Source organism: Gopherus flavomarginatus, chromosome 21 (genome assembly GCF_025201925.1).
Source record: "Gopherus flavomarginatus isolate rGopFla2 chromosome 21, rGopFla2.mat.asm, whole genome shotgun sequence".
Lineage (NCBI taxonomy): Eukaryota > Metazoa > Chordata > Testudines > Testudinidae > Gopherus > Gopherus flavomarginatus.
In genome coordinates this window covers 11,122,503-11,138,278 of record NC_066637.1, presented here as the reverse complement: position 1 = coordinate 11,138,278, position 15,776 = coordinate 11,122,503, and the positions used below count along the sequence as shown (strand labels likewise).

The 15,776-nt window shown below is 40.2% G+C and overlaps 1 protein-coding gene and 1 long non-coding RNA gene across 7 annotated transcripts in view; one reads left to right on the top strand and one right to left on the bottom strand.

Annotated features, from left to right (window-relative positions):
- Positions 1-6,214, top strand: part of LOC127038866 (uncharacterized) — a 29,417-nt gene extending 23,203 nt beyond the window's left edge. For both annotated transcript variants that reach the window (XR_007770826.1, XR_007770823.1), the window contains exons 4-5: positions 2,276-2,404; positions 4,877-6,214. This is a non-coding gene — a long non-coding RNA (uncharacterized LOC127038866). The remainder of the gene's footprint in view (positions 1-2,275; positions 2,405-4,876) is intronic.
- The window catches only part of UBE4B (ubiquitination factor E4B), a 62,807-nt gene that overhangs the window by 10,588 nt on the left and 36,443 nt on the right, over positions 1-15,776 (bottom strand). For all 5 annotated transcript variants that reach the window (XM_050931935.1, XM_050931936.1, XM_050931937.1 and 2 more), the window contains 11 exons: positions 12,040-12,123; positions 10,399-10,455; positions 9,541-9,657; positions 9,356-9,454; positions 8,703-8,816; positions 7,486-7,684; positions 7,121-7,259; positions 4,790-4,889; positions 3,823-3,950; positions 3,370-3,468; positions 1,770-2,005 (listed from right to left, as the gene is read on the bottom strand). In XM_050931935.1, the coding sequence (XP_050787892.1) occupies positions 1,770-2,005; positions 3,370-3,468; positions 3,823-3,950; positions 4,790-4,889; positions 7,121-7,259; positions 7,486-7,684; positions 8,703-8,816; positions 9,356-9,454; positions 9,541-9,657; positions 10,399-10,455; positions 12,040-12,123 (1,372 nt within the window). The remainder of the gene's footprint in view (positions 1-1,769; positions 2,006-3,369; positions 3,469-3,822; positions 3,951-4,789; positions 4,890-7,120; positions 7,260-7,485; positions 7,685-8,702; positions 8,817-9,355; positions 9,455-9,540; positions 9,658-10,398; positions 10,456-12,039; positions 12,124-15,776) is intronic.

Below are 15,776 nucleotides of genomic sequence, written 5' to 3'. Positions count from 1 at the left end.
CATCAAAATTTCTCTCCAGTATGCTGTGCTAATTACTAGGCATCCACGTACCACACTTCCCACCCCATCCCCAATCTAACTGATTAGGTACAGTTGAAAGCTGCAAAAAAAATCACATCTGTAAGAACAATGAGGAATTCTTGTGGCACCTTAGAGACTAACAAATTTATTTAGGCATAAGCTTTTGTGGGCTAGAACCCACTTCATCAGATGCCTTGCTGTTTTTGCTGATCCAGACTAACACAGCTACCACTCTGACATATGTAAAACTCCATCTTGGTCCCCATTTTAAGGGGCATTGCTCACTTTATGTCTCAGACTCAACCTTCCTTTCAAAGGAAAGCATGCCTCATGATGCAGAATACCTTACATACCACTATTATTCCATGTTTAAAAAAACCTGCATTGTTTGGGCTCTCCAATATGTGAGGTGCTAAAGATAAATAATTAAAGTGAATATAGAGGCCCATAAAAAAACTGGATTACTGAAGACAAAAAAAAAATCTGCTACCTCAACATTATGTTGAGTATTTTAATCACCCTCCCCTTCCCCCACCCCACCCCCCAAAAAAAAAAAAAATCAGGAAATTGAGTTGTTTCTACATCAACTGTAGACCCTTTTCAAATGTGTAGTATCCATGTCTCTCAGGGTTTAATATTTCTGCTCATCACCACAGCATCTGACCACTATCCATGTAAAATCAACAGTAATAATGAAATCTCTAGCTCACCTCATGGGGTATATCGGTCTTCTCCCTTTTTGGGGTCTGCTTTTGGTTTTGATTTTTTAGATTTTACTAATTTACTTGGGTTTTTTTGTTTAGATTGGTTGATGTTTTTCAGGGAAAATAATATGGTTATTAGGGGCTGAAAACGTGCAGTGTAGTCAATAAATGCTTATTAGAGAGATAACTTGAACTGCTTGGAGATTATACTATACACTTATTCTTCTGTAGTGACCATCCCAGAGTAAATGGCACCATACAAAAGTTAAGGTCACATTAACATAAAACAGAATGTGGCAGAAGGATGTAGCCAGATAATGAAATTAAGCAAGGAAAAAGAACTGGAAAAAAAGAGGAAGCCAGAACACTCAAATGAATTAATTTTCGTGCATTTAAAATATCCGCATATTGTATTAGTGTAGTCTTTTTCTTTGTTTTTATTTTTATTTTATTTTAGGAAAAGAAAAATATCATTTGTTTGTAGGACTATATGATTCCTTTCCTGCTCTATTCAATTCAGCCCCGATATGTTCTATGTCTCTGTGCTCCACAGTGCAATAAAGGTGGCAGATCATGATAGATCTGAAGCTGAGATAGCTGAAAGGCCACCTAGACTTATTGGATCCTTGGGATGTATGTTTGAGAACCAAAAGGCAGCTAGGAGAGATGGGACATCAGGGTGGATTGAAGGGCACTGATGACTTCCCAGGTGCAGAGCCCTCAAGAGCTGTCCAAGGTTTATGTGGCTATCAGGGTATTTACAACTCATGCACAAACATTTTTTTAGCTCCAAGCACCTCCGGGCCATCACAAAAAAAAAAAAAAAAAGGCTTTCCTGCTTTGGAATCAAAATGCCACTGCAGCACTGCTAGAGTCAGGCTACAATAAAAGCAGCACATGACAAGGCATCACCTAAAGATGTTCCAAACGACGGACTGATTTTTTTTTTTTAGAGCCTAAGCAGACTGACAGAACCTCTTGCTTTACAAAAAGTTTTCACCATTCACTCTGTTGACGAATAACCCTGCAAACACAATATCTTACCTGTATAAAACTTCATCAGTGAGGGGACTAACAATTTAGTGGAGAGAGGATGATTCTCAATCATTTCAAAGAACTTCTGGGTCCGTGGCTGAACTGCTGGGTTTGTCATGAACATCACCTCCACCAGCTTTGCTACCAGATACGGGTTTCGGATGTAGTTCTGGTTGCACAGCATCACAACAAGGAACATCACAATGTCCTGAGTGCAGGGCTCATAAAGCACCTGAGGAGAGTATCTGAAGATAGGGGGAAGGGAGGAGGAGAACACACAACTTGTAAAGGATTCAACTGCATATTGTCCTAGGCAACTCAGGTCAGACTACCTGTTAGCCCCAGCAAAGCATTAAGTCATTATGGAAACCTAACTCTGATTCAGCTACATTAGGCGCTCTTGCCAGTAATAGTTTCCTGGGATCACCTTTGAAGCACAACCACAATCAATTGTTGTATTTCATATGGAGTCAACACTACTTTGAAGTGTTACTTTAATGCTTGCTGTCTCCTAGGCATGCAGGGACAACTGCTGCCTCTGTTTGAAGCACTGTAGGGTTGAAAGAGGACTGAGATCGCCTGAATTCTATGAACACCAGTGGACCCACAAGTCTGAGGGAACAGCCATATTCGGCTTTAATGAGGTAAATCTTAGAAGTTAATGTGATTCTGGCAAATCTACAAATTAAAGTCAATGTTTGTTTATTAATGGGTCATTTCTTATCTTTAATACTGCTCTAGAGATGGTTAATACCTCAGACCTTATTACAATATCTAAGAGAAATTGCCTTTTTAACAACACATGATACTACATTCAATTTATAATAGTCTAGGAAAACATTTCTCATTCTGGAGGGTAATGTCACTGGTGAACCCCCTACTTCTAAGAGACACTTGGGCAGCAAAGGAGATTGGGGCAGACCCGGAGTAAGGCAATCTCCTCTGCAAAAATGCTCCACGCCTGTGGGTAAAGCAGAAATTGGCTCTTTGAAAGCCATGTCCACAGCCCCATTCCTCTTTCTGCAATGACTCCGAATGCAGTCAGCAACAAAAACAGCTAACACATAGAGGGCTGCATGCAACAGCAACTGCCACAAGCTTCTCCCGTGGGCTCTCACGATAAACAGCTTCGTGCAACGGCAAACCAGCCTAGCCGTATGAGTCCCCAACAGATGCTTAGCCCATCTGCCCAGGCAACATGCAGCCTTCTAGTGAGCTGGAAAAAGGGACAGAGACTCACAAAAGCAAGAAAAAAATTAGAGAAATGAAAGATTAGATAAAAACCCAAGGAGGAAAAGACCAGAGACAGGGGGGAAAAGCACAGCTAAACCAAACCCTGGATCTACCCTCTCAGACATGCACACAGGGGGGCCTGTAAGGTCTAGGCAACTGATATTCACCAGTTTGCTTCCCCTCCCACTTCTTTTTCTGCCTTTTTTCCCTCCAGAGAAAGCACTGATCTTTTTGCGCTGGAACTGGAACTGACTTAGCTCAGGGTTCTAACTGGTTTTCAGTTGTAGAGAAGGGAGCCCATAGCCAATTACAAGAACACTGTCTGTGATGTAGGATTGGGAAGCATAATAGTTTGCCTCAAACTGACTTCACTTACTGTACAATAAAAAATAAAAATTCAGCAACATCTTCCACATAAAACTCGGGCAGTGCTGCAAACATCTTCGGGACATCAGGATTTAAAGGCAGTACTATGCTGTGGAATAGAAAAGACAGTGACAGGGTTAAAAGGAGGACAGCAGAATACCAGGTTAAATAATATCTTCTGCATTCTACTACTCAATTTCCAAATGGCCCTTACAGATATTCTCATAAATATTGGATTTTAAAACTTCAAATCTCAGCTCTTCCAATTAGCAAAACATAACTCAGGTTTTTACAGCTGTAACTGAAATTACTACATAAATCAGACTTACAGTCTAAAAACTGTCATTCACTGACAAGAACCGATCACAAATTTAGGAGTCCCAGTAGGTGGTCATGTTGAGGTAGACACAGCTGGTATCAGAAATTTCAGATAGTGATTTATACACCCAGCCCTGAAACTCACTTGGGGTAGGCAGGGTCGAGGATTCGAAGCAACAGCTGAATCACCATACCATAAAAATTCAGACACCTCCTAAGAAAGTTCTCATCTAGCAAGCCAGCATCTGCACAAGCTTTGCACCGCACCAGTTTCTGCAGGAGGAGGAGGAGAAGATGCACACAAAAGGCTAATCAAGAGCAAGATACAAGAAACACAGTATGAAGGTCAAATCTATCCACTCCACTCAACACTTCCAATAATTAAGACAGTTGTGCCCCTCCCTCCATACAAAATATTTTTTCATTGCCCAGAGAACAGGACAATATATCAACAAAGACAGAGGAATACAACTCAACTGGATCCACAAGGAGAAAACCTTCACTAACTTGTAGTTAAGGAGCAAATATTCCAACAGTAAGAACAGGAGAGTTAAGAAGCTAGATGAGCTGAGAAATAGTCAGAAAAAGCCATCTAGATAGTACAGAGTCGAATATTCCCATCAATTTACAGTTAGAACAATTAAACAGGGTATTGAAATTCCTAATGAAGGATTCCAGTGCATCCACTTCGGAAAGAGTTTAGGACTGAGAGTCAGGAGCTCTGGATTTCTATACCCAGTTTAAACAGAAATCATATGAGCCCTTGAGAAGTCACTCACTCTCTGTGCTGTTATTTATCAACCCGAGAAATGGAAACAGCAACACCATCATTCCTCAGAAGGGTGTTGCATGAATTGATTTTTGTAAACTGCTTTTACATTTAAAATTGCTCTAAGTACTAAGCATTTTCATCCTGTATTGTACTGTGCATATTATATAGTGTTCTTAAGTCAACAGGTATACAAGAGTGTAATATATTGAAAACGATCCTCCTATATACCTAAGACATATTTTCAAACCTCTTCCATTGAAAAAGAACTATCACCACTACGACCACCACACACACACAGGTTGACAGGGCCATTTAGTTGTCATCCTAACTAGTAACAAACCTTAAGTTGTGTTTTACAGCGTTTCAGCATTTCTCGATGTCTGGTAGCCAGAGGAGACTCTTTCCATTGACTTTCATTGTTTTTCAGATCTTCCACAGTCCTGTAAACCACATGAAATCAGTAGGGATGACAGTAAAGGGGACATATGATGACAGCAGGTACAATATTTACACTACCTGATTTCAAATTACAAAGGAAAGAAATTTGGAAAGAAAAAGAAATGAGATTACAAAAACTCATCACCAGGACAGCAAGTTACTCTTGCATCTTTTGAAAGGAAAAACAAAAATCTTGAAGGCCAAATGCAGGGATACACTAAGTACACTAGTTTCACGATTGTTTAAGCAAAGAAAAATTACAGCAAATTCTGGGACAGCGGGGAAAGAATTTCCCCTACAGACACATTCATCACTTTAATCACGTCTAATACTTCGCTTTGTACCAAATTCACAATCTCTATAAAAAGCAGAATTAAAATAATGTCATTAAGAATAGTAACCCTGTGTTAGAGGTAGCCTGATCCAGAACATAACAGGCAGGCAAGCAAAGGCCATATCTCATTCACCCCCCCCAAACTAAGAGCAGAGAGATGAAAAGCAGAAGCTACTAGGGGAAGATGGGAAGGCTGGTATCAGGAACGGTTCAAAATACCTTCCTCTCCTTTGTAGGACAGATACAAATGCACTCCCAGCACCTCTCTCTCAACCTCCTTCTAGAAAAGATTTCTCTTGGCAGCCCCTGTCCCCACGCACAACCCCCATTACAATTCACGCCTGTGGGGAAAGAGCACAAGCAATGGGAAAGCTGCTCATGCTCTTCCCTTCAGTGCAAGGCCCATCATTATAACAAAGATTGAATTTTGCCCCCTTCACCATGGTCACAGTCAGCCTAGACCTAACACAGGATAAAAGTTAAGTGCAATGACTATGTCACACAACCATCCAAACAAAGCTATTCAAGTCTCATCATTTGGACCTAATTCATTTAAAAAGCAGCAGCTGATTAATGTAATGTTTTGTCTATGTGGGTATTAATCTTAATGTATTTTAGATTTTATATACTACATTATTATGATTCTATTTCTTACCACACCTGGATGTAAACCAGTCTCCTCAGCCTTGATCTGCTGCAGATCATTATCTGACCTTAATTCTTTCATTAGTGACATCAAAATATATGGCCTGAGTTTACAGAGGGCTAAGCGTTTCCTGGTAAGCGCTGAGCATGCACGGAAATAACTCATGATTGACAACACTACATTCCAAATAAGGAAAAAGGAGTGATTCCTTTTTAAAATCCAGGCTCTGGTTTATTTGAAAATATTTGTGTAAAACATGTGTTGACTGTTCACACACACATATCAACAGCTTTCCTAGCCTTTTGTATGTCTATATTGTAAATAAAGTTCTAAAATCCTCCAACAAACCTGCCATTTTAATGTCAAGGGACTTTTACTAAGTGAATACAATTATAAACAGTGGAAAACACTGATGCTGTGCAACCTGCTTTTATTTATTTTAACTGAGTAAGTTCCTTGAGGTTTAGCAATCCAGCAGCTATAAAAAGTTTATTTGAATTCATGTCAAGAAGGGAAAACAACAGCATCTTCATGTCAGCATCAGAGCTTAAGCAATTTTTTAAAAATGACAAACCAGTAGTTGAATTATATATGCAGCTACCTTAGAATTCACTATGAAAGCTCTTATATAATGAAGGAGATAATTTGATATCTACCAAGACCATAGTAGCCACAAGGAACAGATAAACATCTGTTCTGCAGGGGGATACACTACATCACAGACATGGAAGAGGAAATGCTGCTTGTCAAGCAACCACTACAATGACCTGCATGTCAGAGATATATGTGTATGCATCTCCACAGCAATGCAAAAGGTTTAAAGCACCAACATCCCCAATCATACCACTGACTATTCAACAAAGTTTAAACTATCAAAACATTGCAACTTTGTACCCGCTAGGATGCTTTCAAGAACTATCCAGTGCTCTCTAGGACTACCCCTAGAGTTTGAGATCCTATATAGAAACAGCATCCTTTCCTCTCACTATTGTTTGAAGTCACAATGGATGCCACTGTACACATCAGCAGAACCAGAACCTGCAGATACAAAATATTCTGCAAGAGCTATCAAAGCAACAGACTGACCAGTCAATAAAACTCCCCAATATGCCATAGCATGGATTTACTTAAGTTGTAGTTTTAATTTCCATCAAATCTGCAAGAGCCATAATCATATATAGGAAAGCACCTACTCGTCAAGGTGGCAGGGAAAACTGTAGAACACATGCTAGGTAACGAACACAACTTCTAACCTGTTGAGCTCCCTGATGGCCCGCAGTCTACGGATGTAGCGGCGGCAGCTTGGCAGGATGGAGAGGTGATGGGCATGCAGGGTTAGGAAGAAGCACTCTGTTGGGAATTTCGGTTCAGAACATGGAGACTGATCCCTATCTACAAAAAAAGAACAACACAGGATGAAGGAGAGTAACAAAAAAAGCTACATGAATTAATACTCAGACTTCGAATAACTCACACTTCTCTGCAGTCTTAAAACAAGCCATAAAAGCAACAGACAGTCCCAAGCAAAACATTTACGGTACTGAATGTTTTGTGATATCCCTAATACCAGAACAAAAGGGTAGAGACAAAAGGTAAACAATGCATGCTCTTTACTCACAAAGCTCAGCCATCCAGCCTGTAACATCCTCCATTGTTGCTTTTACTCTTGTTTCATCCATTGGGACAGTGATGCGACACCTGGGATGGAATATATAGGTGGGATCAACCGTTTCTAGCTTGATCTTCGTGCTAAGCTGCTGTAGCACCCAAAGGAAGTTGAGCATAAAACCGTCCGTAGACACCATCCGATCATCAGTCTGCAAGACAAGGGAGAGAAAGTGAATGCTAGAATATGCCAGCTTAGAAGAAAGCAGCAGGCAACAGACTATTGCAGTTGGCAGGCCTGGGACTCAAGCATCCATCGCTAATACACAATGCATGATTAAAACGACAAATAAAAGAAGGACCAGGACCTCTAAGGCTAACTAGAATATGAGCAGCTGTAACTGTTAACAGCATTTCCCTGCCCTGTGTGTGTCAACCACAAGTCATTTTTATGACTACTAAACGCACATACTTAGGGGAGAGAAAAAGAGGGGAAAAGGGTCTCAAAGAGGCTTCTTAAAAAAATTTAGCATAGGGACAGCCAGGAACAGGAAAGATTCATAAAGTAACTAAGCTTCAGTTCTTAAATTTTACCGTACAAGCAACATTTCCAGTAGTTCTTTGTTTCACCTTGAATAATACAGCTCTGCAGATAGTTTCAAAATGTTTGCATCGATGGAAAATGGGGACTTCAAGACACTGATGCCTCAAACCACACACTTTTAGGATTCACAATCAGGTTATAGCAAGGCAAAAATCAACTAACCAGTGGCAAAAAAAAAAAAAAAATCAGCGCTGTTGCTTCAGTGAAATTTTGTCAATTCTCACTAGGACTTACATTATTTGTGGCTCTTGTAAATTTGAGTGAGTGCTTGGCAATTCGTTAACTGAGGAAGAAAACAAGTTTTTATTGCAGCCAATTGGTGGAAGCTGCCAGGAAGAGCACATATCAGTAAAAAGACACAAACTTCAGCCAAAGAGGGTTGTGTTCTAACAAATGTAGATAGTTCAGTACTCAGAGAGGAGTAAGCAAACAGAGCAAAATAGATTCATTTCAAAAAAGAAGAATGTACAGAAAAATAATATTGAAAGAATGGCCTAGATGGAATTCCTGGTTGCTTCAGGCCCTAGAATGTCTGTTGTCTTCTGCTAAAACTACCACCATCTCAGCCACTTAGAACTATTTGTGCTAACTAAATCTGTGAATGAAGAAGAGAGTTCAGTCTTTACCTGCATCTGTGCCTTCTTCATGTTGGCATCAACAACAGCTGCCATGTAACTGAGAGCTGCCTCTCGAGTTTCACCGTTCAGCAAAATACTATGTAGAATCTTAAACAGCTCTTGCTGAAATATAAAGTGAAAATTATGTCACTGAACAGCAAGATCATGAAAACAGCAGCACGGAGACACATGTGCATGTTCCAAGTACTATACAGAATCTACTATTCTGTTGTAGTCTTCTTGTAAAGAACACAGCTATCCCAAGTATGCAAAATATTTATTTACAGAAGAATGTTACCTACAAAAGATTATAGCTTAAAAATCATTGCAACACAATCACTGTGGAAATGTACCAGGTCTTCTTTACTCATCCACCCACAAGAACTGAACATAGAGAGACATTTGTGAATAATCAATAGCTGGTGGTAACCGTACCGATATTCCTTGGGTTTGGGTAGGGGGCTTACAGAAAGATCTCCTAGTGTTGTGGCTCTCTGGTCAAACTCTTCTTGCTAGGTTTTTGCTCACCCTCTTCTTAACTACTTTATTGTTTAGTGGATAGTCTATATTTTGTAAAACACTCTTCATTCAAGTTATGGAAACCAAAAATTTAAAAACAAATAAAAAATCCTCTGGCAGCAATTAAATATCAGGCTACTTACTCTTGCAGATTCCAGGTAATGCTGCAATGACTGGCTAACAACCCGCGTGTTTTCAAGAGTAATGGCAGGCCCTGAGAAATATTTTTCAACTACTTTAATCTGAAAGAAAAAAAATTTGCAAGGAGTACAAACACATCTTTTGGATTCTTTTCCAGATGAGAGACTGCAGCTAGGATAGTACTTACATCATCTTCAGCAAAGACAGAGAGACTGAAGAAAGCTCCAAGGTAAGAGAGTCTTTGCAACTCTCGTCCTGCACCTGGGCTTACAGGTTTAGGCAACCACAAGGGCAAAGAAACAACCTACCAAAACAAAGCAACAGGAAGACATTGACAGGGCAGCCAAATCATTAACACTGTTTTTCTATCTGCATTTGTCTCTGTTGATTCTTCATCATCCCATCACACTGATAGCAAAATGGTGAAGTCTGTAGTGCAAGCAATCCTTGTTTTAGGTCTCTCTGAACTTCAGTTATTTCTCTTCTCAAGGAGAGGCAACTCAATTTATTGATGTTGTTCTTCCTTGGACAGATCTTAGTTACTGCTTACTATTAAATAATACCATAGCTCTCCAGAGCCCCCAATGAGGATGAGGGCCCAATTGTGCAAGATGCTACACAACCACATAACAAGAGTCACTGGCCCAAGTAACTTATCGAAGAAATCTGGATGGTTCATCATCTAATGCATGCAATTCTCAACTACATTGGTATTGCCAAAGAATATAAAGAACAAACTATGCCATCAGCAAGAACTGCATGCAAATTAGAGATGAGGTAGGCCTAACAGATTGGGCATGACAATGGAAACCATGAATTCATGGCCTCCAATCCTGGAAGCCACTGACTTTTTCTGTGGCTTTGGAGCAAGACACTTATTTGTGCCTCAGTTTCCTAACTGTAAAACAGGAATACCACCTACCTAACTTTTAAGGGTGGTGAGAGAATAACTAATGTTTCCAGAGTGTTTTGAAAACAAAAATGTTATGTAGATGTTAAGTATTATGTAGCAGAAATTGTTACATTTAGGTGTGCGGACACTTACCAAACTGCATATAGGGTGCGTTTTCCCAAACTTGATTTCACACAATTCACCTAATGCCTGTAAAAAAAAAAAACCAACAAAAAACAAAGACAGTTTATTCAGATGCATTTCCCAGACCACCTTGACTACCAGTGAAAAGATAAACACGCTAGAATGTTTAAAAGACCAGATCCTGCTCCAGTTAAGTCAATAGTAAAACATTAATTGTCTACAAAGGGAACAGGATCTAAATATGCTGATGCACACCTTGCAACTGTCTCAGAAAGCCAAATATCACATTTATTTTAAAAAATTAGCTGGGCAAGTTATTTGCTTGTTCAATACATAATGATCCCGTTGCTCAACTCCTAAACTGCCATACAAGAGTCAGTAAGAGTAATAAACAGGGCTATTGTCCTATACACACTAAGGCCTTTGTCTTCCGACCCTAAGTGGAACATCATCAGATGAATGCTGAGGCCTGAAACAAAGAATCCTATCTACAGTGTCTAACTCAAGCTAAACTACAGAGGAGAAGGAAATAGAGGCTATAAAGCAGGATTTTGAAAACGCAAAAATAACATAAGCTTTTACATGCTCCACTTCTTGTATTATATGTTCTCATACTTCTATTCCGGTGTATCAAGTTAACTACTAATTCCACCTTTTGCCACTTCAAGGCTCTGCAGAAGAGACTCCAGCAAGAGTTAACCTATGCTGAAGCTGACAGCTGAATTTCCAAGGGGTTGAAATTATTTAAGGTTGGGGTAGCTTGAAAATTGGGGAACACAGAACAAGCAGAGAAAGCTTTTTTTAAAAATGTGGATCAGTGACATCAAATGTGCTTAGTTTGTAAAGTCCCAAAGTGGTTTAAGCTAATTCGCAGAACTGCAAACTCAACCTAGATCTGAAGCAGTCCTCTTTCTGGTTCAAAAATTATCAGTAAGAGATCCTGCAATCTGATTTTATCTGCAATAAATGGGATACAGGAGAATCCTGCTTGCTGTCTTGTATCTGTACTTGGCTTGGCAATGTTGCCTACAGGAATAAAAGTTTAGTTGTGTCAATAAATCAGCAGTTCTGTCTCAAAGAGACACTGGGTGTTGATCTATGGAGTAAAATAAAGTGCTTTTTTAAAGTCACTTTTCAGTGGTCAGACTGCCATGAATTCCCTGCAGTAGATAGCCATAGGTTTGAATCATTTTATTTATTGAATAATGGACATCAATTGGCTAGATAGAGAGCAATACAAAAACCAAAAAGAAGTAAATAGTGGAAAGTAGATTTTTTTTTCCATTTCTGATCATTTAGGGTTTTTAAAAACAATTATGGGATTTATTTAGTTTTTAAAAACACGTAACATGTGCACTAATCAGCGAGACCACATCTCTCATCTACATCACCAGGATGTATACATTTGAATAGACTGTTGCATAAAGTCTGCTGTACATTAAGCCTGAGACATTATGAGCGCCACAGATTCCACCTGGTCATTACTCTTTGTTACTCACCTCATAACACTTTACATTTCCAACATGAGGTCAATGTTCAATAAGTCATTTGAAGCAAGCCAAACAGGGTTAATTAAAGTTACTTTGAACAGATCTGCATCAAATACTGGGTATCTTAAAGCAAGAGCTGCTAAAATGGAATAGTCCTTACCATAAGGGGATATTTAAAATTGTCACTATCAAGGGAGCACTCTTTGGAAGCAAGAGCCAGGCCTTGTAAGATAGGGATAAAGATCTGTAAAAACAGAAGTACATTACTTATACACTTCAGAATGGGAACCAATAAGACATAGGTGAAGCCACAGCCCTGGGCACCCTGAAACCCGCTCACATCTCCAATACTAATATGTCCACAGAAGGAAACAAAATATGAAGTTTGTTCTGTCCATTTACGTTAGTTATTTCAAAAGAAACAGCAATGTTTAAACATAAAAAGAGTAGCAAACCTAGAACTACAACCTCAATCCAGTTCCTTTACGCTTCAGGCAATGAAGTTCAGCCCATGAGATCACCTTTTTTGTTACATTTTGAGAAGAGCATCTGGCATGAATCTTCGACACATCCAAATATAGCGTTAACGACAGATCAACTTGATGTCTGTACATGAAAATTCACTTGTACAAACAATTAAATATTCCAAACACGTGAGCACTTCAAAAGTTTTTCTGGTCAGTGCCAAGAACCTACATTGTAGTCTAAAAAATTCTAGCAATGCAAACAACATGGACTTGGTCACAGAGCTAGTGGAACATACAGACACAAACTGCAGCTGATCAACAATGGTAAAACCACAACAAGATTAGGGACTTGATCTAGCAAACTCTCCACAGGTAGAAATCATGTATAAAAATATAAAAATACAAGAGAGATTATTGCCAAGAAGAAAGGGTCTAGAGCTTCCTTTAACAGCTTGATAGCCCAGCCTTGCAGTACTCTATTGACCCATTGACTTGGAGTGAATAGTGATTATATACAGTGGAATAGTATTTTCTGGGCAAGACAGATTTTGTGCCTGTGACGGTAAATTTTAATACTGTGATAGGCAAAACAGCAGGAGCCACTGAGACTGCAAAGGAGAAAGGAAGAAGGGAGGAAATGATTAACCAAGAAGTAACAACATCCAATTACAAGGGCCCAATCACACATTATCAAATTTTTCCTTCTGGAATAAAAATCAAATATTTGTTTTACAAAATACAGGAGTGACCACTGGAACCCAGAAAGAACTGTACTGGGTCTCTTGGATAAAGATATACAAATATCATCAAATTGTGTTAGGGAATCTGGTTACAACAAGGCTGTTCCCTAATCCAGTTAGGGGCATGGTTCCAATGATCATCTTAACCATGTTCCATAACCATTCCCTGACAGGTTATGTCTGCACTGAAGCTGGAGTGTGCCTCCCAACCTGGGTAGACAGATACATGCTAGCTCTGCTCAAGCAGGCAGGCTATACTCCTGGGGGAATTCTGCGCTACTGCACATGCACATAATTAATTAGGCATGCATATTTTTAATTTTTTGTGCAGAAAAAAGCTTCAGCTGGAATCTTGCTGCAGTTTTGCCTTTTGCCCACTAGTGGGCACTTATGCGATAAATCACAACAGCTTCTCTCAGCCAGCTAGAGAAGAGAAGGAGCCTTCAGAGCCTTCTTTGCAGCGAGCCAGGTCAGGAGACAGAAGCTATGGTGCTCATAAGGGCTAGTGGAGGACAGACTGGGGCATGGGCTGAATGGGAGTGGAGGCACAGGGTCACAGGGGGGAGGAAAGTGCAGGGGCAAATGGGCAGGGGTACGGAGCTACAGGGGGAAGGAAGGCAAGGAGGACACACAGGGACAGGGGAATTGTTGAGTGGGAGCACAGAGACATGGGGACAGGGAGTGGAGAGACCCATGGACGGGGGGTGCAAGGACACATAGGGGTGCAGGGGCATATGGTGACAGGGCAGATGTGCCTGACTGAATGGGAAAGGCTAGGGTCAATCAGGGTCTGCATGGGGGAAGCTCCCTAACAGTCCCACCCCACCCCACCCCCAAAAAAACCTGTTCCATACTTGTCACCCATACCCAACAACATTCCACGTTCACACCCAGGCTCCTTTCAAGCAATTACTTCCCTCTCCCTCAGCTCCTCCTTTACCCCAACTCCCCCAAGCATTTGCACTGCTTCTGAAGGGTGCGGGAAATATGGTCCTGTATTAGCAGCAAAGAATCCTGTGGCACCTTATAGACTAACAGACGTTTTGGAGCATGAGCTTTCGTGGGTGAATACCCACTTCCTCAGATGCATGTCCTGTATTGTAGTTTAAAGGAATTATTACTCCGAGTTCTGTATTAATATGCCTAGTAAGGAATTTATTTGTCAAAACACATTTTCTGTATCTTTTTTGATGTCTGTATTGTTACAGACTTACTTGCTGACAGGTATTTTGAAATAAATTACCAAAAATAATTGAAACTAGTGTGATTATATTGTGCCATTTTGACAAATAATATATGCAGAATTGTGCAGAATTTGAAAATATTGTGTGCAGAATTTTTATATTTTTTGGTGCAGAATTTCCCCCAAGTAATGCTAAAAATAGCATGGCTAGCCACCTGAGTACAAGCCCGCCCAACCCTATGGATCTGAACTTGAGTGTCTAGCTTGAGTACAGTTAACACTTGAGAGTCTACTCAGGCTCCCAGTTGCAATGTATACATACCCACAGTATCTTAAACACACTCCAGGTCGAAGCACTCTTTGATCATAAGAGCCCAAATAAGAGTTAATGTAAATTTAACTGTGCAAATTGATATTTAATTCCAGACAGGAATGATAATATTTCTTCTGGACTCTCATTCACATGTGCACATGTTAATTAAAAGCAGAGGTATTCATAGTGATCAAATACTTCTTTCCAAAAGCCAGTTCCTATTGGTGTTGATGCATTTGCTCCTCACTTATATCAGTATAATTTTCAGACGTTAATACAAGGTAAGAATTTCTCTACATTTTCTAAAGCAGTGGTGCTCAAACTTTTCCAGCCATGCCCCCGCCCCCCTTACTAGTATACAATTTGTCCACGCCCCACCTCTGTTACAGGACACCCAAGGCTTCCTCAGCAGCAGGGCCTGGGCTAAAGGCAGAGCTGGGGGCAGAAACGGGGATGGGGGAGTAGCTGGGCCTGGAAGTGAAGCAGGGCTGGAAGCGTGGTGCTCCCTCCCTGCCCTCAATGGGGGCTGTCCCCAGCCCTGCTGTGTACCTCTGCAAATCTTCTTCTCTGCACTTTGAGAACCATGTTCTAAAGATACTTGAGATTTCATACCATTCTGAGTGCTGCTTTGCTGTGAATAAATCATGGGTGCGCTAATTAGAGCCAGTAATAACCTGACTGACCTGCTTTGGCATTAAATTGTGAAGCAGAAGTGTGGCCTAGTAATTAAAGTACAGGACTATGAATCAGGTGAACTGGATTCCAATTTCTGGCTCTCCCATTGACCCACCCTGACATCTAGGGCAAGTTGTTTACACACTGTCTGTGTCTTCATTTCTAACGGGGGATAATAATGGTTCCCTATCTTAGAGGAGTGTTGTGAGGCCTTAATTAATATTCAAAAAGTGCTTATAAATCCTTGGGGGTGAAAGTGTTATAGATGCAAACTATTAATCAATCTGTCCTTGACAAGATGGACAAAAACTAACATTTCTCCATGTGTGATTTGGGAAGTTTGCCATTTTATGGATCAGGGAAATTTGGATAGAATGCTCTGAAAAGTGACAGTCCAAGACAAAGCCTTACAATGGGATACTACTGTATGCAAAAACAATTCGGGTAGTATGCTTCAATGTTTCATTAAAAAGTGCTGCTTATTACAGAATCTTCTTTACACAACAAATCTATAGATTT